Below are 13,794 nucleotides of genomic sequence, written 5' to 3'. Positions count from 1 at the left end.
AGGGAGGTATACTCAGGAAATCAAATGACCTGCAACTTACAACTGGCGCTAAGGTAAACTTTTAGTTTCGATGCAAATTTCTATTTTATTCCATGCACGAGATGATGAAACGATTGAAGAAATGTTTGACCAGATAAAAAAAAATATTCAGATAGTTAAGGGAGACGAAAATTTAATTGTGATTAAAGAGTGGAATTCGACAGTAGAGGAAAATGAAGGGAAGGAAAAATAATATGTGAATGTGGATTGGGAGAAAAGAACGAAAATGGAAGCCGCCTAGTAGAACTCTCCTCAGAGCATGATTTAACCATTGCAGACCGTTTAAGAATCATGAAAGAAAAATGTATATGTAAATCAGACCTGGAGACACAAGAAGGTTCCAGATTTCGGGACCAGATTTTAAATCGTAAGATATTTGCAGGAGCCTATGTGGACTCTGAGCACAATGTATTGATTGTGAACTGTAGATTAAAGCTGAAGAAATAGTAGAACGGTACGAAATTAAGGAGATGAGACCTGTATTGTTAACAGAATCTGAAGTTGTTGAAATTTCAGAGGCAGCATTATGCAACGGATGACTAAAACAGAGGAAAGGAAGACAGCAGAAGACGAATGGGTAGCTTTAAGACATGAAATAGTGAAGACAATAGAGGATCAAATAGATAAAAGGACAGGGCCTAGCAGAAACCCTTGGATAACACAAGAGATACTGAACTTAATTGGTGAAACGGAAAAATTTTTAAATGCAGCAAATGAAGCGTATGAAAGGGAATACAAACATCTAAAGAATAAGACTGGCAGAAAGTACAAAATGCCTAAGCAGGAACGGCTAGAGGACAAATGTAAGGATTAAGGAGCATATTTCACTAGGCGAAAGACAAAATTCGCCATTAGAAAAATTAAACATGCCATCGGAGAAAAGAGAAGCAGCTGTATGAACATCAAGAGCTCAAAAGGAAAATCAGTCCTAAACAAAAAAGTGAAAGCTGAAAGGTGAAAGAAGTATATAGAGGGTCTATGCAAGGGAGATGAACTTGAAAGCGATATTATAGAAAGGAAAGAGGACGTAGATGAGGATGAGATTAGAGATATGACACTACGCGAAGAATTTGACAGAGCACTGAAAGACGTAAGTCGAAACAAAGCCCTGCGAGTAGACGACATTCCATCAGAACTGCTGATAGACTCGGGAGAGCCAGCCATTACAAAATCGTTCCATCTCGTGCGCAAGTTGTATGAGACAGGCGAAATACCATTAGACTTCAGGAAGAATGTAATAATTGCAGTTCTAGAGAAAGCAGATGCCGACATGTGTGGAATTACCGAACTAATAAGACATGGTTACAAAACAATAACACGACTTCTTTACGGAAGAATGGAAAGACTGTTAGAATCCGATTTCGGGGACGTCAGTTTGGAATTAGGAGAAATGTGGAACACGCGAAGCGATACTGATCCTATGATTTACTTTAGTAGATAGGTTTAAGGAAAGACAAACCTACGTTTATAGCATTTGTAGAATTAGAGAAAGCTTTTGACAGTGTTGACTGGCATACTCTCTTTGAAACTCTGAAGGTAGCAGGGATAAAATACAGGGAGCGGAAGGGTATTTACAACTTGTACAGAGATCGGGTGGCAGTTACACGAGTCGAGGGCATGAAAGGGAAAAAGTGTTTGAGAAGGGAGTGAAACACGATAGTAGCCTATTTTCAAACAAACATTTCGAGTAGGAATTAAACTTCACGAAGAAGAAATATAAACTTTGAGGTTTGCTGATAACATTTTAATACTGTCAGAGACAGCAAATGACTTGGAAGAGCAGCTAAACGGAATGGTCAGAGTCTTTGAAAGGAGGACATAAGATTAACATCACCAAAAGCAACACAACGATAATGGAATCTGGTAGGATCAAATCAGGTGATGCTGGTGGAATTAGATTAGAAAATGAGACATTTAAAGTAGTAGTTGATTTTTGCTATTTGGGCAGCAAAATAACTCATGATGACCGAAGTAGAGAGCATATAAAATGTAGACTGGCAAGGCAAGTGTATCTGAAGAAGAGAGATTTGTTAACATCTATAACAAATTTGTGTTAGGAAGTCTTTTCTGAAGTTATTTGTGTGCAGCGTAGCCATGTAAGGAAGTGAAACAGTTTAGACAAGAAGAGAATAGAAGCTTTTGGAATTTGGTGCTGTAGAAGAGTGCTGAAGATTAAATGGGTAGATTACGTAACTAATGAGGAGGTAGTGAATATAACTGATGAGAAAAAAGATTTGAGCGCAACCTGATTAGAAGAAGGGATCGACTGATAGAACACATTCTGAGACATCAAGGGATCACGAATTTAGTATTGGAGGCATTGTATGGGTAAACATCGTAGAGAGAGATCAAGAGATGAAAGCAGTAAGCAGATTCAGAAGGATGTAGGATACAGTAGTTATTTAGAGATGAGGATGCTTGCTCAGTATAGAGTAGCATGGAGAGCTGAACCAAACCAGTCTTCAGACTGAAACCACCGCAGCAATAACAAAGAGGTATAAATGTGAAAATATTTGTAAACACCCCTATGCTCACTTAGTTTTCTTTACAAGGAAAGTCACTAATAGGAAGCTAATGATTTGTCCTGTACTGCGACGCAAGGTTGTACCTCTATGGGACATGCACTGTGGGTATGTTTCAGTTCGAAGATCATGTTCCGGCACCCGAAGATCGTGGGCATATACGGGGCACTGTTCAAGCCATTCAGAGCGTCGCTGTGGGCGTGCTGCGGCCTGACCTTCCTGCTGGTGCTGCTGGCTGCCAGACTGGTCAACTGGGTGCACAGCGACGGCAGCTGGAGCTGCGCCATCCTCTTCGTCTTCTCCGCCATCACTCTGCAGAGTGAGTTGGGGCGCCCTCTACAGCCGCTCACCGGCGTCAGCAGAGTTGTGCAGACATAAAAAAATAAGACTGTTTCTCATCACGTGCAGACATCGTTTCCACACGGCTTCCACACCAAAGCACTGTAACTTGTTACCGCTCCAAGAGCACTGTCACTGGACAGTACTACCAGTGCATGTATACCTCTATATCCCCCATCTTCCACCTGATCCTGGCAACAACATCTGAAGATCCACCGACCTATCAAGATCAAATGTCTCTTACTTGCCACAAGCTTAATCGGCTCAGCCCTCCCCTCCTTAAAGAAAATATGGGGTCGGGGGGGGGGGGGGGGGGCGGACCTTCAGGGAGACACTTTTTAACCAATCGGCAGCCTCACACCGTCCTGACTCCCTGGATTGGCTAAGATGAGTTCCCACCACCTTATTATTGGCGTGATCCTCAATCAGATAACTTCTGGAAGACAGTCGCTTAATAATCTCGCAAGGCCTCAGAAGGCAGGATAGCATTGAAACGCCCACTAAACCCACAGGGCAGAACAGGTGATTAGGATTGTGAAAAGGTCCAAATAAGGTGTCGATCAGTTTCACTTCAAAATTGTAATTCATTGTAATTTAATAACACCTTTAAACCAAAACGGCGCATAGCCGAACCTTTACAATTACGAGTTTCAAAATCCAATTCTCTCATGGCTGAAGGCCTCCAAATATGAAATCTTAAAAAGCAACAAAAATTTCAAGTGACTGAAGACATGCAGTTTAAATTGCTTATATATATATATATATATATATATATATATATATATATATATATATATATATATATATACACTCCTGGAAATGGAAAAAAGAACACATTGATACCGGTGTGTCAGACCCACCATACTTGCTCCGGACACTGCGAGAGAGCTGTACAAGCACGGTACAGCGGACACACCTGGAACCGCGGTGTTGGCCGTCGAATGGCGCTAGCTGCGCAGCATTTGTGCACCGCCGCCGTCAGTGTCAGCCAATTTGCCGTGGCATACGGAGCTCCATCGCAGTCTTTAACACTGGTAGCATGCCGCGACAGCGTGGACGTGAACCGTATGTGCAGTTGACGGACTTTGAGCGAGGGCGTATAGTGGGCATGCGGGAGGCTGGGTGGACGTACCGCCGAATTGCTCAACACTTGGGGCGTGAGGTCTCCACAGTACATCGATGTTGTCGCCAGTGGTCGGCGGAAGGTGCACGTGCCCGTCGACCTGGGACCGGACCGCAGCGACGCACGGATGCACGCCAAGACCGTAGGATCCTACGCAGTGCCGTAGGGGACCGCACCGCCACTTCCCAGCAAATTAGGGACACTGTTGCTCCTGGGGTATCGCCGAGGACCATTCGCAACCGTCTCCATGAAGCTGGGCTACGGTCCCGCACACCGTTAGGCCGTCTTCCGCTCACGCCCCAACATCGTGCAGCCCGCCTCCAGTGGTGTCGCGACAGGCGTGAATGGAGGGACGAATGGCGACGTGTCGTCTTCAGCGATGAGAGTCGCTTCTGCCTTGGTGCCAATGATGGTCGTATGCGTGTTTGGCGCCGTGCAGGTGAGCGCCACAATCAGGACTGCATACGACCGAGGCACACAGGGCCAACACCCGGCATCATGGTGTGGGGAGCGATCACCTACACTGGCCGTACACCAATGGTGATCGTCGAGGGGACACTGAATAGTGCACGGTACATCCAAACCGTCATCGAACCCATCGTTCTACCATTCCTAGACCGGCAAGGGAACTTGCTGTTCCAACAGGACAATGCACGTCCGCATGTATCCCGTGCCACCCAACGTGCTCTAGAAGGTGTAAGTCAACTACCCTGGCCAGCAAGATCTCCGGATCTGTCCCCCATTGAGCATGTTTGGGACTGGATGAAGCGTCGTCTCACGCGGTCTGCACGTCCAGCACGAACGCTGGTCCAACTGAGGCGCCAGGTGGAAATGGCATGGCAAGCCGTTCCACAGGACTACATCCAGCATCTCTACGATCGTCTCCATGGGAGAATAGCAGCCTGCATTGCTGCGAAAGGTGGATATACACTGTACTAGTGCCGACATTGTGCATGCTCTGTTGCCTGTGTCTATGTGCCTGTGGTTCTGTCAGTGTGATCATGTGATGTATCTGACCCCAGGAATGTGTCAATGAATTCACGGTATTCTTATTTCAATTTCCGGGAGTATATATATATATATATATATATATATATATATATATATATATATATATATATATATATATTAACGTCCGCTGAGGTGAGACAGGTGGTGGGCCCTACTACACTTGATCTTGATCCGTCGGTAACCTAACCAAGAGACAGTCACGGACCGACCAACCAAACGACTTGCTAGCCGCCAATCGGTACATGAAATCACAAAGACCAAACTGTTACGGACGTGATTATCCACAATGAAATATGTGTTAAGCTGTCAAAAGTACACACTGTGTTGGACAGCGACAACAGGTGTTGAAAGGACACTGTCTGAAATTGTGTTAGTGGCCATGGCAGGTAACTGGAACACTAACGGCCACAAGGCAGAAAATTCTGCTGATGCACTTGAATTGTAGTGAACCAATATAGTTAATTCCACAGTACGGCGGCTCGATTTCACGACTACAAATACTCGGTGTTGTTCACAGGAAAAGTTCCCCAAGAGCGAACCACCGAAACGAACGACACAACATGAACGGACGTGGCTTCGGTACTTAACACACCACTCAACTTTGACGTCCTGGGTCGGCGAGCCACGAAGCTCGTAGCGATCAGACAGCTCCAGACACGCTCCGACACTGCGCAGGGACTGCCAGCGGACCCAGCCGACTGCACCACATGGAGATACCCTTCCTGGTCTGCACCAACCGACCGACTACCCTCAGAATGCGGACAACATCTAAAGTAGTCGTCAGTGGAAATAACGCCAACTAACCTCACAACCTGACAAACACTTGCACGAAGATCTGAACCATTCCCAACAGTAACTAAGTACGCACGAAGACAAATTGGGAGTCGATGCACACGCGCGCGCGCGCACACACACGCACACACACACACACACACACACACACACACACACACACACACACAGCCGACTCATGAACTATCGGCGAGCCAAAACGCGTCGTCCGGTAGGACGAGCGACCGACGATCCACCAAGACCTTAGCCCAGCTCAAGTGGTGTGTGGCGGCAATGGTCAGGTGAGCCATGTCGACGCAGACCTCACTGCTGCTCCAACCCGACTGCACTAGTGCCGCATTGCAACTCCCCGACTGGCAGCTCCGGACTGCGCTCCATACGCGTTCCAACTTATTGGCAGCCCAAACTCGCTACCCGAACTAGCTTACGACAGACAACGATCGGGAGGTAATAGCAGTCGAGAAAAGATACTACGAGAGGGGACATATCGATACGCGCTGCTAGCGCCGCTCACGGTCAGGCAAAGCAGCAACTCAGTGACAGTAAATTAACGTAGTGAGGTGGAAGTACGTTAAAAACAGGGCGTAAATACATGATGGCGGGAACACGAGCCACGCAGGCCTCAAGCATTTTGCTGGTTAGCCCCTCTTTCCCTTACTCTGAGCCCAGACGTTTTTTAAGGAAACTTCATCCTCCATTTTCAAGTCAACGGGACACCTGCCCTTATTGTACTGGTCTGCTACTCTCCAGTACGCGAGGCAATTGTTCTTTCTTGCGGCATCCCGTTTCCTTCAAATGATCTCGTAATCGTTAACTTCAGGTAAAAGATCGTTTATGGACTATAAATTTGATAACAGATAGTTAACCTGAAACGTGAACATTAATTTGATGTGTGTAGTACCACAGCACCCATGCACTGCTGTCTTAAACGCAAAGCTAATGAAATCCAGTCCCTCATCACACTTGGTCTGTGAGTTCCCATTATATGTAGTTATGCCTGGTTTTCAATTGCTATTTAACATCTCAGCAAAAGATGGCTGAGGATGCTACGGTATGGTTGTGACATGAGAAACTGCACTATTAAAGTGACATCTTTTGATTTGGCTGGATACAAATGCTGGAACAGTGTCACTAACAAGGGTCTTCTGCGCTCCAAATACCGCAATTATCTTGCTTAGATATTTCATAGACTCATCGGCTGTGGTGTGTAGTCGCTGTCAGCCGTACTAACGGTGTGAAAGTGTCCACTATGACCAAGAGATGGCAGGTACCTTGCTTAGACTAGGGTATAGGGCCTAAATAATCTATGAATACTTTATCCAAGAGATGTTCTCTACTCGGACTAAGTTTTCCTGTTCCAGAATTTGGGTACGGCATCACCATGTTACATCCCCTGCACCCTTCCATGAGCTTCCTTAAACCATGGTGAGGAGTAGGCCATGTTAAACGACCCTTGATTTTCATCGAGGTCTTATATATTTTTAATGTCCCCCACATGGTAAATTGTGAAAGTATTTACACACTGACTGATTTAACTCTGTAGCCAAACATATCTTGTCCTTATTATCCTAGCATGTTTTATAGCACAAGAGACCCTTCCAGGGAGAATGCCTGGCGACTTCAGGTCCTCTCCTAATGTTGTTTAATTTGCGCCAGTCGTTTGTAACCCTACCATTTTTCTTCTGAATAGCCAAAGGGGCCCTCAATTTCTCCCATCATCGACACACACACATCCTCCTCATGCTTCTTTGGGGTATCCGAACTTCCTTACGGGGCAATGACAGCCTTGTAAGACCTTCGGGCAGCTGCTGACCAATTAATTTCCTCAAATCGCACATCTTAGGGGGAGACAACATGCATGGTGACTGCTATACAGGGATTTCAACGGCTAAATGTATCTCATATTGTATTTCACTCGTTACCCCCAGCTTTCCTGTTAGAACTTCTGGGAATTCACCTTTACCAGCTTATTCGCTTACTCCTTTCTTAAGTGAGCTTCATTAAACGGTGACTCTTCTGCTTCCATGTTATACAGCCGTCCCGGAGAGCTACGCTTACAAAATCTGCACATTCTTTCTGGCTGAACTCTAAACACAAAACTCTTATTTGATAGTCGAGAATACACCCTGTTCTCCATAAGAAATCGAAACCTAACAGCCCCATCCATCACAATAAATTCAATTGGTTATATGAACCCCTGGAAGCCTAATCTAATTCTCATCTTGCCGGCTACAGGCAACATGATCTTTGCTTCATTGCGGTAAATTACTACCATGGAGCAACCGTTGATACCATTTCAACTCTAAAAGAAGGACATTACTACCTGAATCCACTATCATACACGCTGGTTCTTGATTCACGCTTGCACACATAGGGGTAAGAAAACGTGTGACATTGCTTTACTTTACTGCAACTTTTCAATAGCCCTTGCAAATCTTTTCGCTGAGCTATCCGCCACTGGCGTCAACTTTGTCTGGTCCTATCTCTTGGGACTCTATTCTTTCGTACTGGCTGACCAGGAAGATTACCCCTCTAATATAATCTTTTCTTTCAGACACTCCCCCCTGAGACACTCTCTGGGGTGGAACTCCCCCTACATTCAGTGACTCGGTCCTATCTTGCCCAACTATACACCTCTCATCTCTGAATCTGACACTTTCGATGATTCATATGACTTCATCGAGATCCTGGAAGCTCACTAGTTTAGTAACAAAAATAAGTCGAGACAAATCTTCTCGTGATATTCCTTCCAGAATTTGCTAACCATCTTCGCTTCCATCCACTCTAGACACGAGGCCGAAACTGCTGTCCTGACATGCTCAATTTAACGCACGTGTGTTTCACTCGAGCCTTGTACTCGGTAGCCATGCCTGTTAACCAACTCATTCCTCATCCTACTCGGCAAGCTCTGCTAGAGGACTTTTTGGAATTCACCCAAAACTCATTTTTGCACAAGGTCTCTCTGGTGTTCCTTCGTAACCTTTCATGGGGTAAAAGGTAGACAACCTGAAACAATGTATAATCAGCAGTTAGTAAGGCCCTAGCCTGCTCTTCCAACCTAACGGACAACCACACTACCTGCACTATCTATTCTTTAGTATCTATGGCCAGTCTCTCAGTTTTTTGAACTACAGCACACAGAGAGTTTGGCAGTTTCCCAAACGTCTTCAAGCTCAGACACAGTTTCCGATCTTCCTCCTTGTGAGGGGGACCAATGAACACCTCGACTGAATAATTACTAATTATAATCAAGTGTCCCATTTTTGGTGAATCATTGTTTATTTGATATGCTACAATAGATCCGAATGATGTTAAGTGCAGCACCTTATTTTCCTCATTAACAATAGCTTCCTTGAAATGACTTACAGGTGAATTTAAAATATAATGAAATACAAGACAAGGGCTTACGCTCTAACACCAATAAAATATCCTGTTATTTGAAAATAACCGCGGATTTAGAAACATTAGGTTACAATCTCATTAAAAACGGCCTATTGTAATAAAATAAGAGACAATACATGTCCACATTTTTCTTTTGTAAAAGTCCTCAATAAAGGCAGCAAATACGTAAATCTGGATACACGACGGATTGGAATAGAGAAAAGGAATAATGTTGACAAGGGCCTTTGGACAAGAATGAATCAGGCATCTAATTAGTTTTGCATAATCGAGGGTGTAGTAATAAATGTGTGATGAAATTATAATCCACTTTTATCTTGCAACAAATAATGTAGCAAAAAAAAAAAAACTATTCATGCAAGAGGAAATATAAAGAGATAAAAATATAAATTGTATACACAAGTGCAGGCCGCGGTGGCCGTGCGGTTCTAGGCGCTCCAGTCCGGAGCCGCGCTGCTGCTACGGTCGCAGGTTCGAATCCTGCCTCGGGCATGGGTGTGTGTGATGTCCTTAGGTTAGTTAGGTTTAAGTAGTTCTAAATTCTAGGGGACTAATGACCACAGCAGTTGAGTCCCATAGTGCTCAGAGCCATTTGAACCATTTGTATACACAAGTAGTGAAATACAGGATTCAGCCACCTATTTGCTATGAGATGTCGACCACTATTGGTCATAATCTCAGAATTGCGAATCAGCCAGGAGACAGGGTCTGAAGTCAGAAAACAGACAGACGTACAAAAATTAGACCGATGCAGGATAGACATTATGCACCCGCTGTCTGAAATGTAAAGTAAACGGGCCACAAGGACCATAACCCATTAGTGTTTAAATATACTAAAATTCTGATATCTGTCACGTGCGGTATCACAAATAAACTAATAGAATGCGTAAGAGTGAGCTATGCCATATTTCATCTAGATGCAGGTCTAGTCCTGCGGCAATGCAAGATAATTGTGTAGCAGAGTAAGCAGTTAGAGCACTTGAGGAGGGGCGTTCGCCTGTAAGTCAATGATACAATCACCGAAATGAAATAAGCGATTGGGGCAGAGGGGCGTGATAATACGTAATTCCTGTCAGTGCCACAAGTAATAGTATGAGGAAGTGTATTAATATCTCACGCTATCTGCTCTGACTCAATTCTTGTCAGAAAACAAGGGCTGGCTTGAACAGTTACTAAACCGATGAAGTACACTGAAAATGAATCCAAACAACTAGCACGGCGGATTACGCGAAAGGGAAACAAACAACCGAAGAAAATAATGTATCGAGAGCGACTACACTTCTTCTGACACGACTGCTACCACCATATCATAGTAATGTAATTAGTTTTACCTCATGATTATCTGATGGGGATAAGTCTGCACAAGATTGAATTATCAAATGTGTTAAGGTGAAAGAAATTAAGAGCGCGAGCAACTGACTGTAAATACGAGGGTTGGAACTTTAATAGTGGCAACTATTTATTTACAGCTCGTGCAAAATAGATACGCGTTTCAAAGTTTTACTGACCTTCAAAGTAGTCACCAGCATTGTGTATAACTCATTGCCAGCGATGTGGAAGTCGTAGGATACTCTTAGCAGTGCCAGTTGTGATGACAGTTCGAGCGGCTCGGTCTATTGCCCGACGAATTTGCAGCAGTTCTGAAGCGAATGCCGTGAAGTCGAGTTGAACTCACGAGGGCTTAAGTCGGAGGAGTGCAGTAGGTGGTATACCACTAAGCAGCCCCATCAGTCAAACAAATCAGTAACAAAATGATGGTCAGGTTCTGCAGAAAGTGTCATCACTTCTGTCTCTAAGCTGGTCGTTGGTTGTGTTCCAAAAATGAACAGCATAGAGACAGAAGTGATGACACTTTCTGCGGGACCTGACAATCATTTTGCAGGACAATGCTCAAGCACATACAGTGCAAGCTGTTGCCGATTTGTTTGACTGATGGGGCTGCTAAGTGCTATACCACCTACTGCACTCCCCTCCTAAGTTCAATTCGATTTCTAAAGTGAAGGAAACACTTCATGGCATTAGCTTCAGAACTGCTACAAATTCGTCGGGCAATAGACTGCGCCGCTCGAACTGTCAACACAACTGGCACTGCTAAGAGTATCCTACGACTTCCACATTGCTGGCTGGTGACAACTTTGAAGGTCAGTAAAACTTTGAAATACATATCTCTTCTGTACGAGCTGTAAATAAATAGTTGGCACAGTTAACGTTCCAACCCTCGTACTTGTTCAAATACACTATTTTAAACACAGCCCAATTGTTGGATAAAAAAGCGCTGAGGGAGTTCAATATCTACGCAAAAGTGGTCTCGCAATTCATTTTAAAATTAGCCCACACAGGATGGGTATGTAAGGGAGGAAGACACTTAGCTAGAGGAGATACGATCAGTCTGAATGCGTTACATTAACATCCATACCATACAAACACAGATGTGTGGTTACACTTTCTCCTGAAGATGCGTACAAGGCAAGTAATGTACCAGGTTAGTTTTGTCGGGAAAAATGATCCTGTAATCTCATACTGTCTTGCGGGATCCCATGGGAGCGATGCAGACAAAAATATACTACATATAACAGTATGTGAACCATTATTGCATTCTAATACGCGCGACTAATGACTAGCTTAAAATAACTCAAAGACGATGTCTGAGCGTATTCCTACGATGTACGTAACTTTCGAGTTCGAGATAGACAAGCAGCAGATATTCACTCGCCGTGGATTCGTTCTTGGTTTTAACAGTAAGTGTCACATGATCACAAGCATTGTCTAACATGAAAATCTACAAGAACGATCAGAGCATATTGACTGTGCAGCCACTGCAGCGTGGGTCCATGCCCGCGCGGATCCATGAAGACAAAGACCACACAAAATTTATCAAACAAAATCAATTAATTTCAGACGCTCAAATTACATATTTCACACCTTCACATGCACTCAGCACTCCATCTTCAGGCCACAAGTGCCCCATAGGGGCCATCCGACCGCCGAGTCGTCCTCAGCTGAGGATGCAGATAGGAGGCGCGTGTGGTCAGAACACCGTTCTCCCGGCCGTTATGATGGTTTTCTGTGACCTGAGCTGCTACTAGTCGGTCTAGTAGCTCCTCAGTTGGCATCACGAGGCTGAGTGCACCCCGAAAAATGACCACAGCGAATGGAGGTCCGGATGGTCACCCATCCAAGTGCCGGCCACGCCCGACAGCGCTTAACTTCGATGATCTGACGGGAAAGGGTGTATCCACTGCGGCAAGGCCGTTTCCCGGAAGTATAAAAAACTTCGGTTAAAAAATACGATATGGTCACACAGGATACCTGCATTTATCAAAGTGTCTGGCGAGGTCTCTTCGATGCTTTCCTAGAGAACTATGAGCATGAGTAATCTATTAGAATCACTGCGCAATCTGTCTGCTAATTGAGAGAGATCTGTGCTAAAGGTTGAGAGAGAGAGAAGAGAGAGAGAGAGAGAGAGAGAGAGAGAGAGAGAGAGAGATCAACGAAGACTCCTTGGAAAAAATTTATGGATTTTGCTGTAGTTACTTGTACAAAATGAGTGATTGACATGGCGTCACAGATGTACTTAGGCAAAAAAAATTATGCAGATGTGGTAATCGATCGAGAGGAACTGAAACGAGTAGATATAGAAGCAGTAGTCACGTCACGTATACGCATTACATAATATCAGACTACGACTTCTGCATGGAAGGAGACTACCATGAAAACAGCATTCTGACTGAGGACAACGATAAGGTCGATGGAATGGCCTGTTAAAACGGATGACCTTGTACTGTAGGATAGAGATACATAATAAATTTATACTTCAAGTCACAGGCCCAGGCATGAAGAAAGTTACTGGTAACCACCTTATAGATCTTATAAAGCCTCCAGACATGTAACTATGAAGAGCTACTTCTTGGATGGAGGCTACAATACACAACTAATAGAGTGGATTGTGTGTTTGACACTGTGCAAGACTGTTTCAGCGATTTTGAACTACAACAAAAGGCATTTACAATGTCTCCACTGAGCTCTGTGCCAGCTACATCCACGTGGCGTCAGCTAACAGATAACTTGCAGAACAGCAACACTTCGTCTGCAGTGGAAGTTTATTAATTATGTTCTGTTTGTATACATTTTTAATAATGTACTATGCGGATGTACTTAACTGACTCCAACAAAGACACAGTAAATATTACTGAGAAGAGATATATTAAAGCACGAGAAACATATTTCTTTCAGTGCAGATCACAGTTCTCCACAATAGCGTCAGATAATGATATAGCCGAATTATTACTGGCACCCACAAACAATATTGACCACGACAGCAGGTCTGTGTGGAAGGTGACAGCTGCTGTTGTAACTGAACTCTTAAGGACGCCGAATTCGTGAGCCACCCAACAGTCCACATCTCATCGCTGCTGGGTGCGGTAGGTCGTCTCCATCACTGCTGAATCGTTCAGGGTAGACGACAGCTCTATTTGCCACCCTGCGGCCTCCCCACGTCATAGTCCACTGATTGTAAAAGTGTTTGAGAACTTATTGCTTATAAACCAGATTTCTTTTTTCCAAGTACTG

General features: G+C 44.3%; 1 protein-coding gene across 1 annotated transcript in view; it reads left to right on the top strand.

The window, feature by feature from the left end:
- The window catches only part of LOC126456898 (glutamate receptor ionotropic, delta-2-like), a 111,327-nt gene that overhangs the window by 60,150 nt on the left and 37,383 nt on the right, over window positions 1–13,794 (top strand). The window contains exon 6 of the mRNA XM_050092792.1: window positions 2,681–2,880. Within this exon, the coding sequence (XP_049948749.1) occupies window positions 2,681–2,880 (200 nt within the window). The remainder of the gene's footprint in view (window positions 1–2,680; window positions 2,881–13,794) is intronic.

This window comes from Schistocerca serialis, chromosome 1 (genome assembly GCF_023864345.2).
Source record: "Schistocerca serialis cubense isolate TAMUIC-IGC-003099 chromosome 1, iqSchSeri2.2, whole genome shotgun sequence".
Taxonomy (NCBI): Eukaryota; Metazoa; Arthropoda; class Insecta; order Orthoptera; family Acrididae; genus Schistocerca; species Schistocerca serialis.
This window is presented reverse-complemented; position numbering and strand designations above follow the sequence as displayed.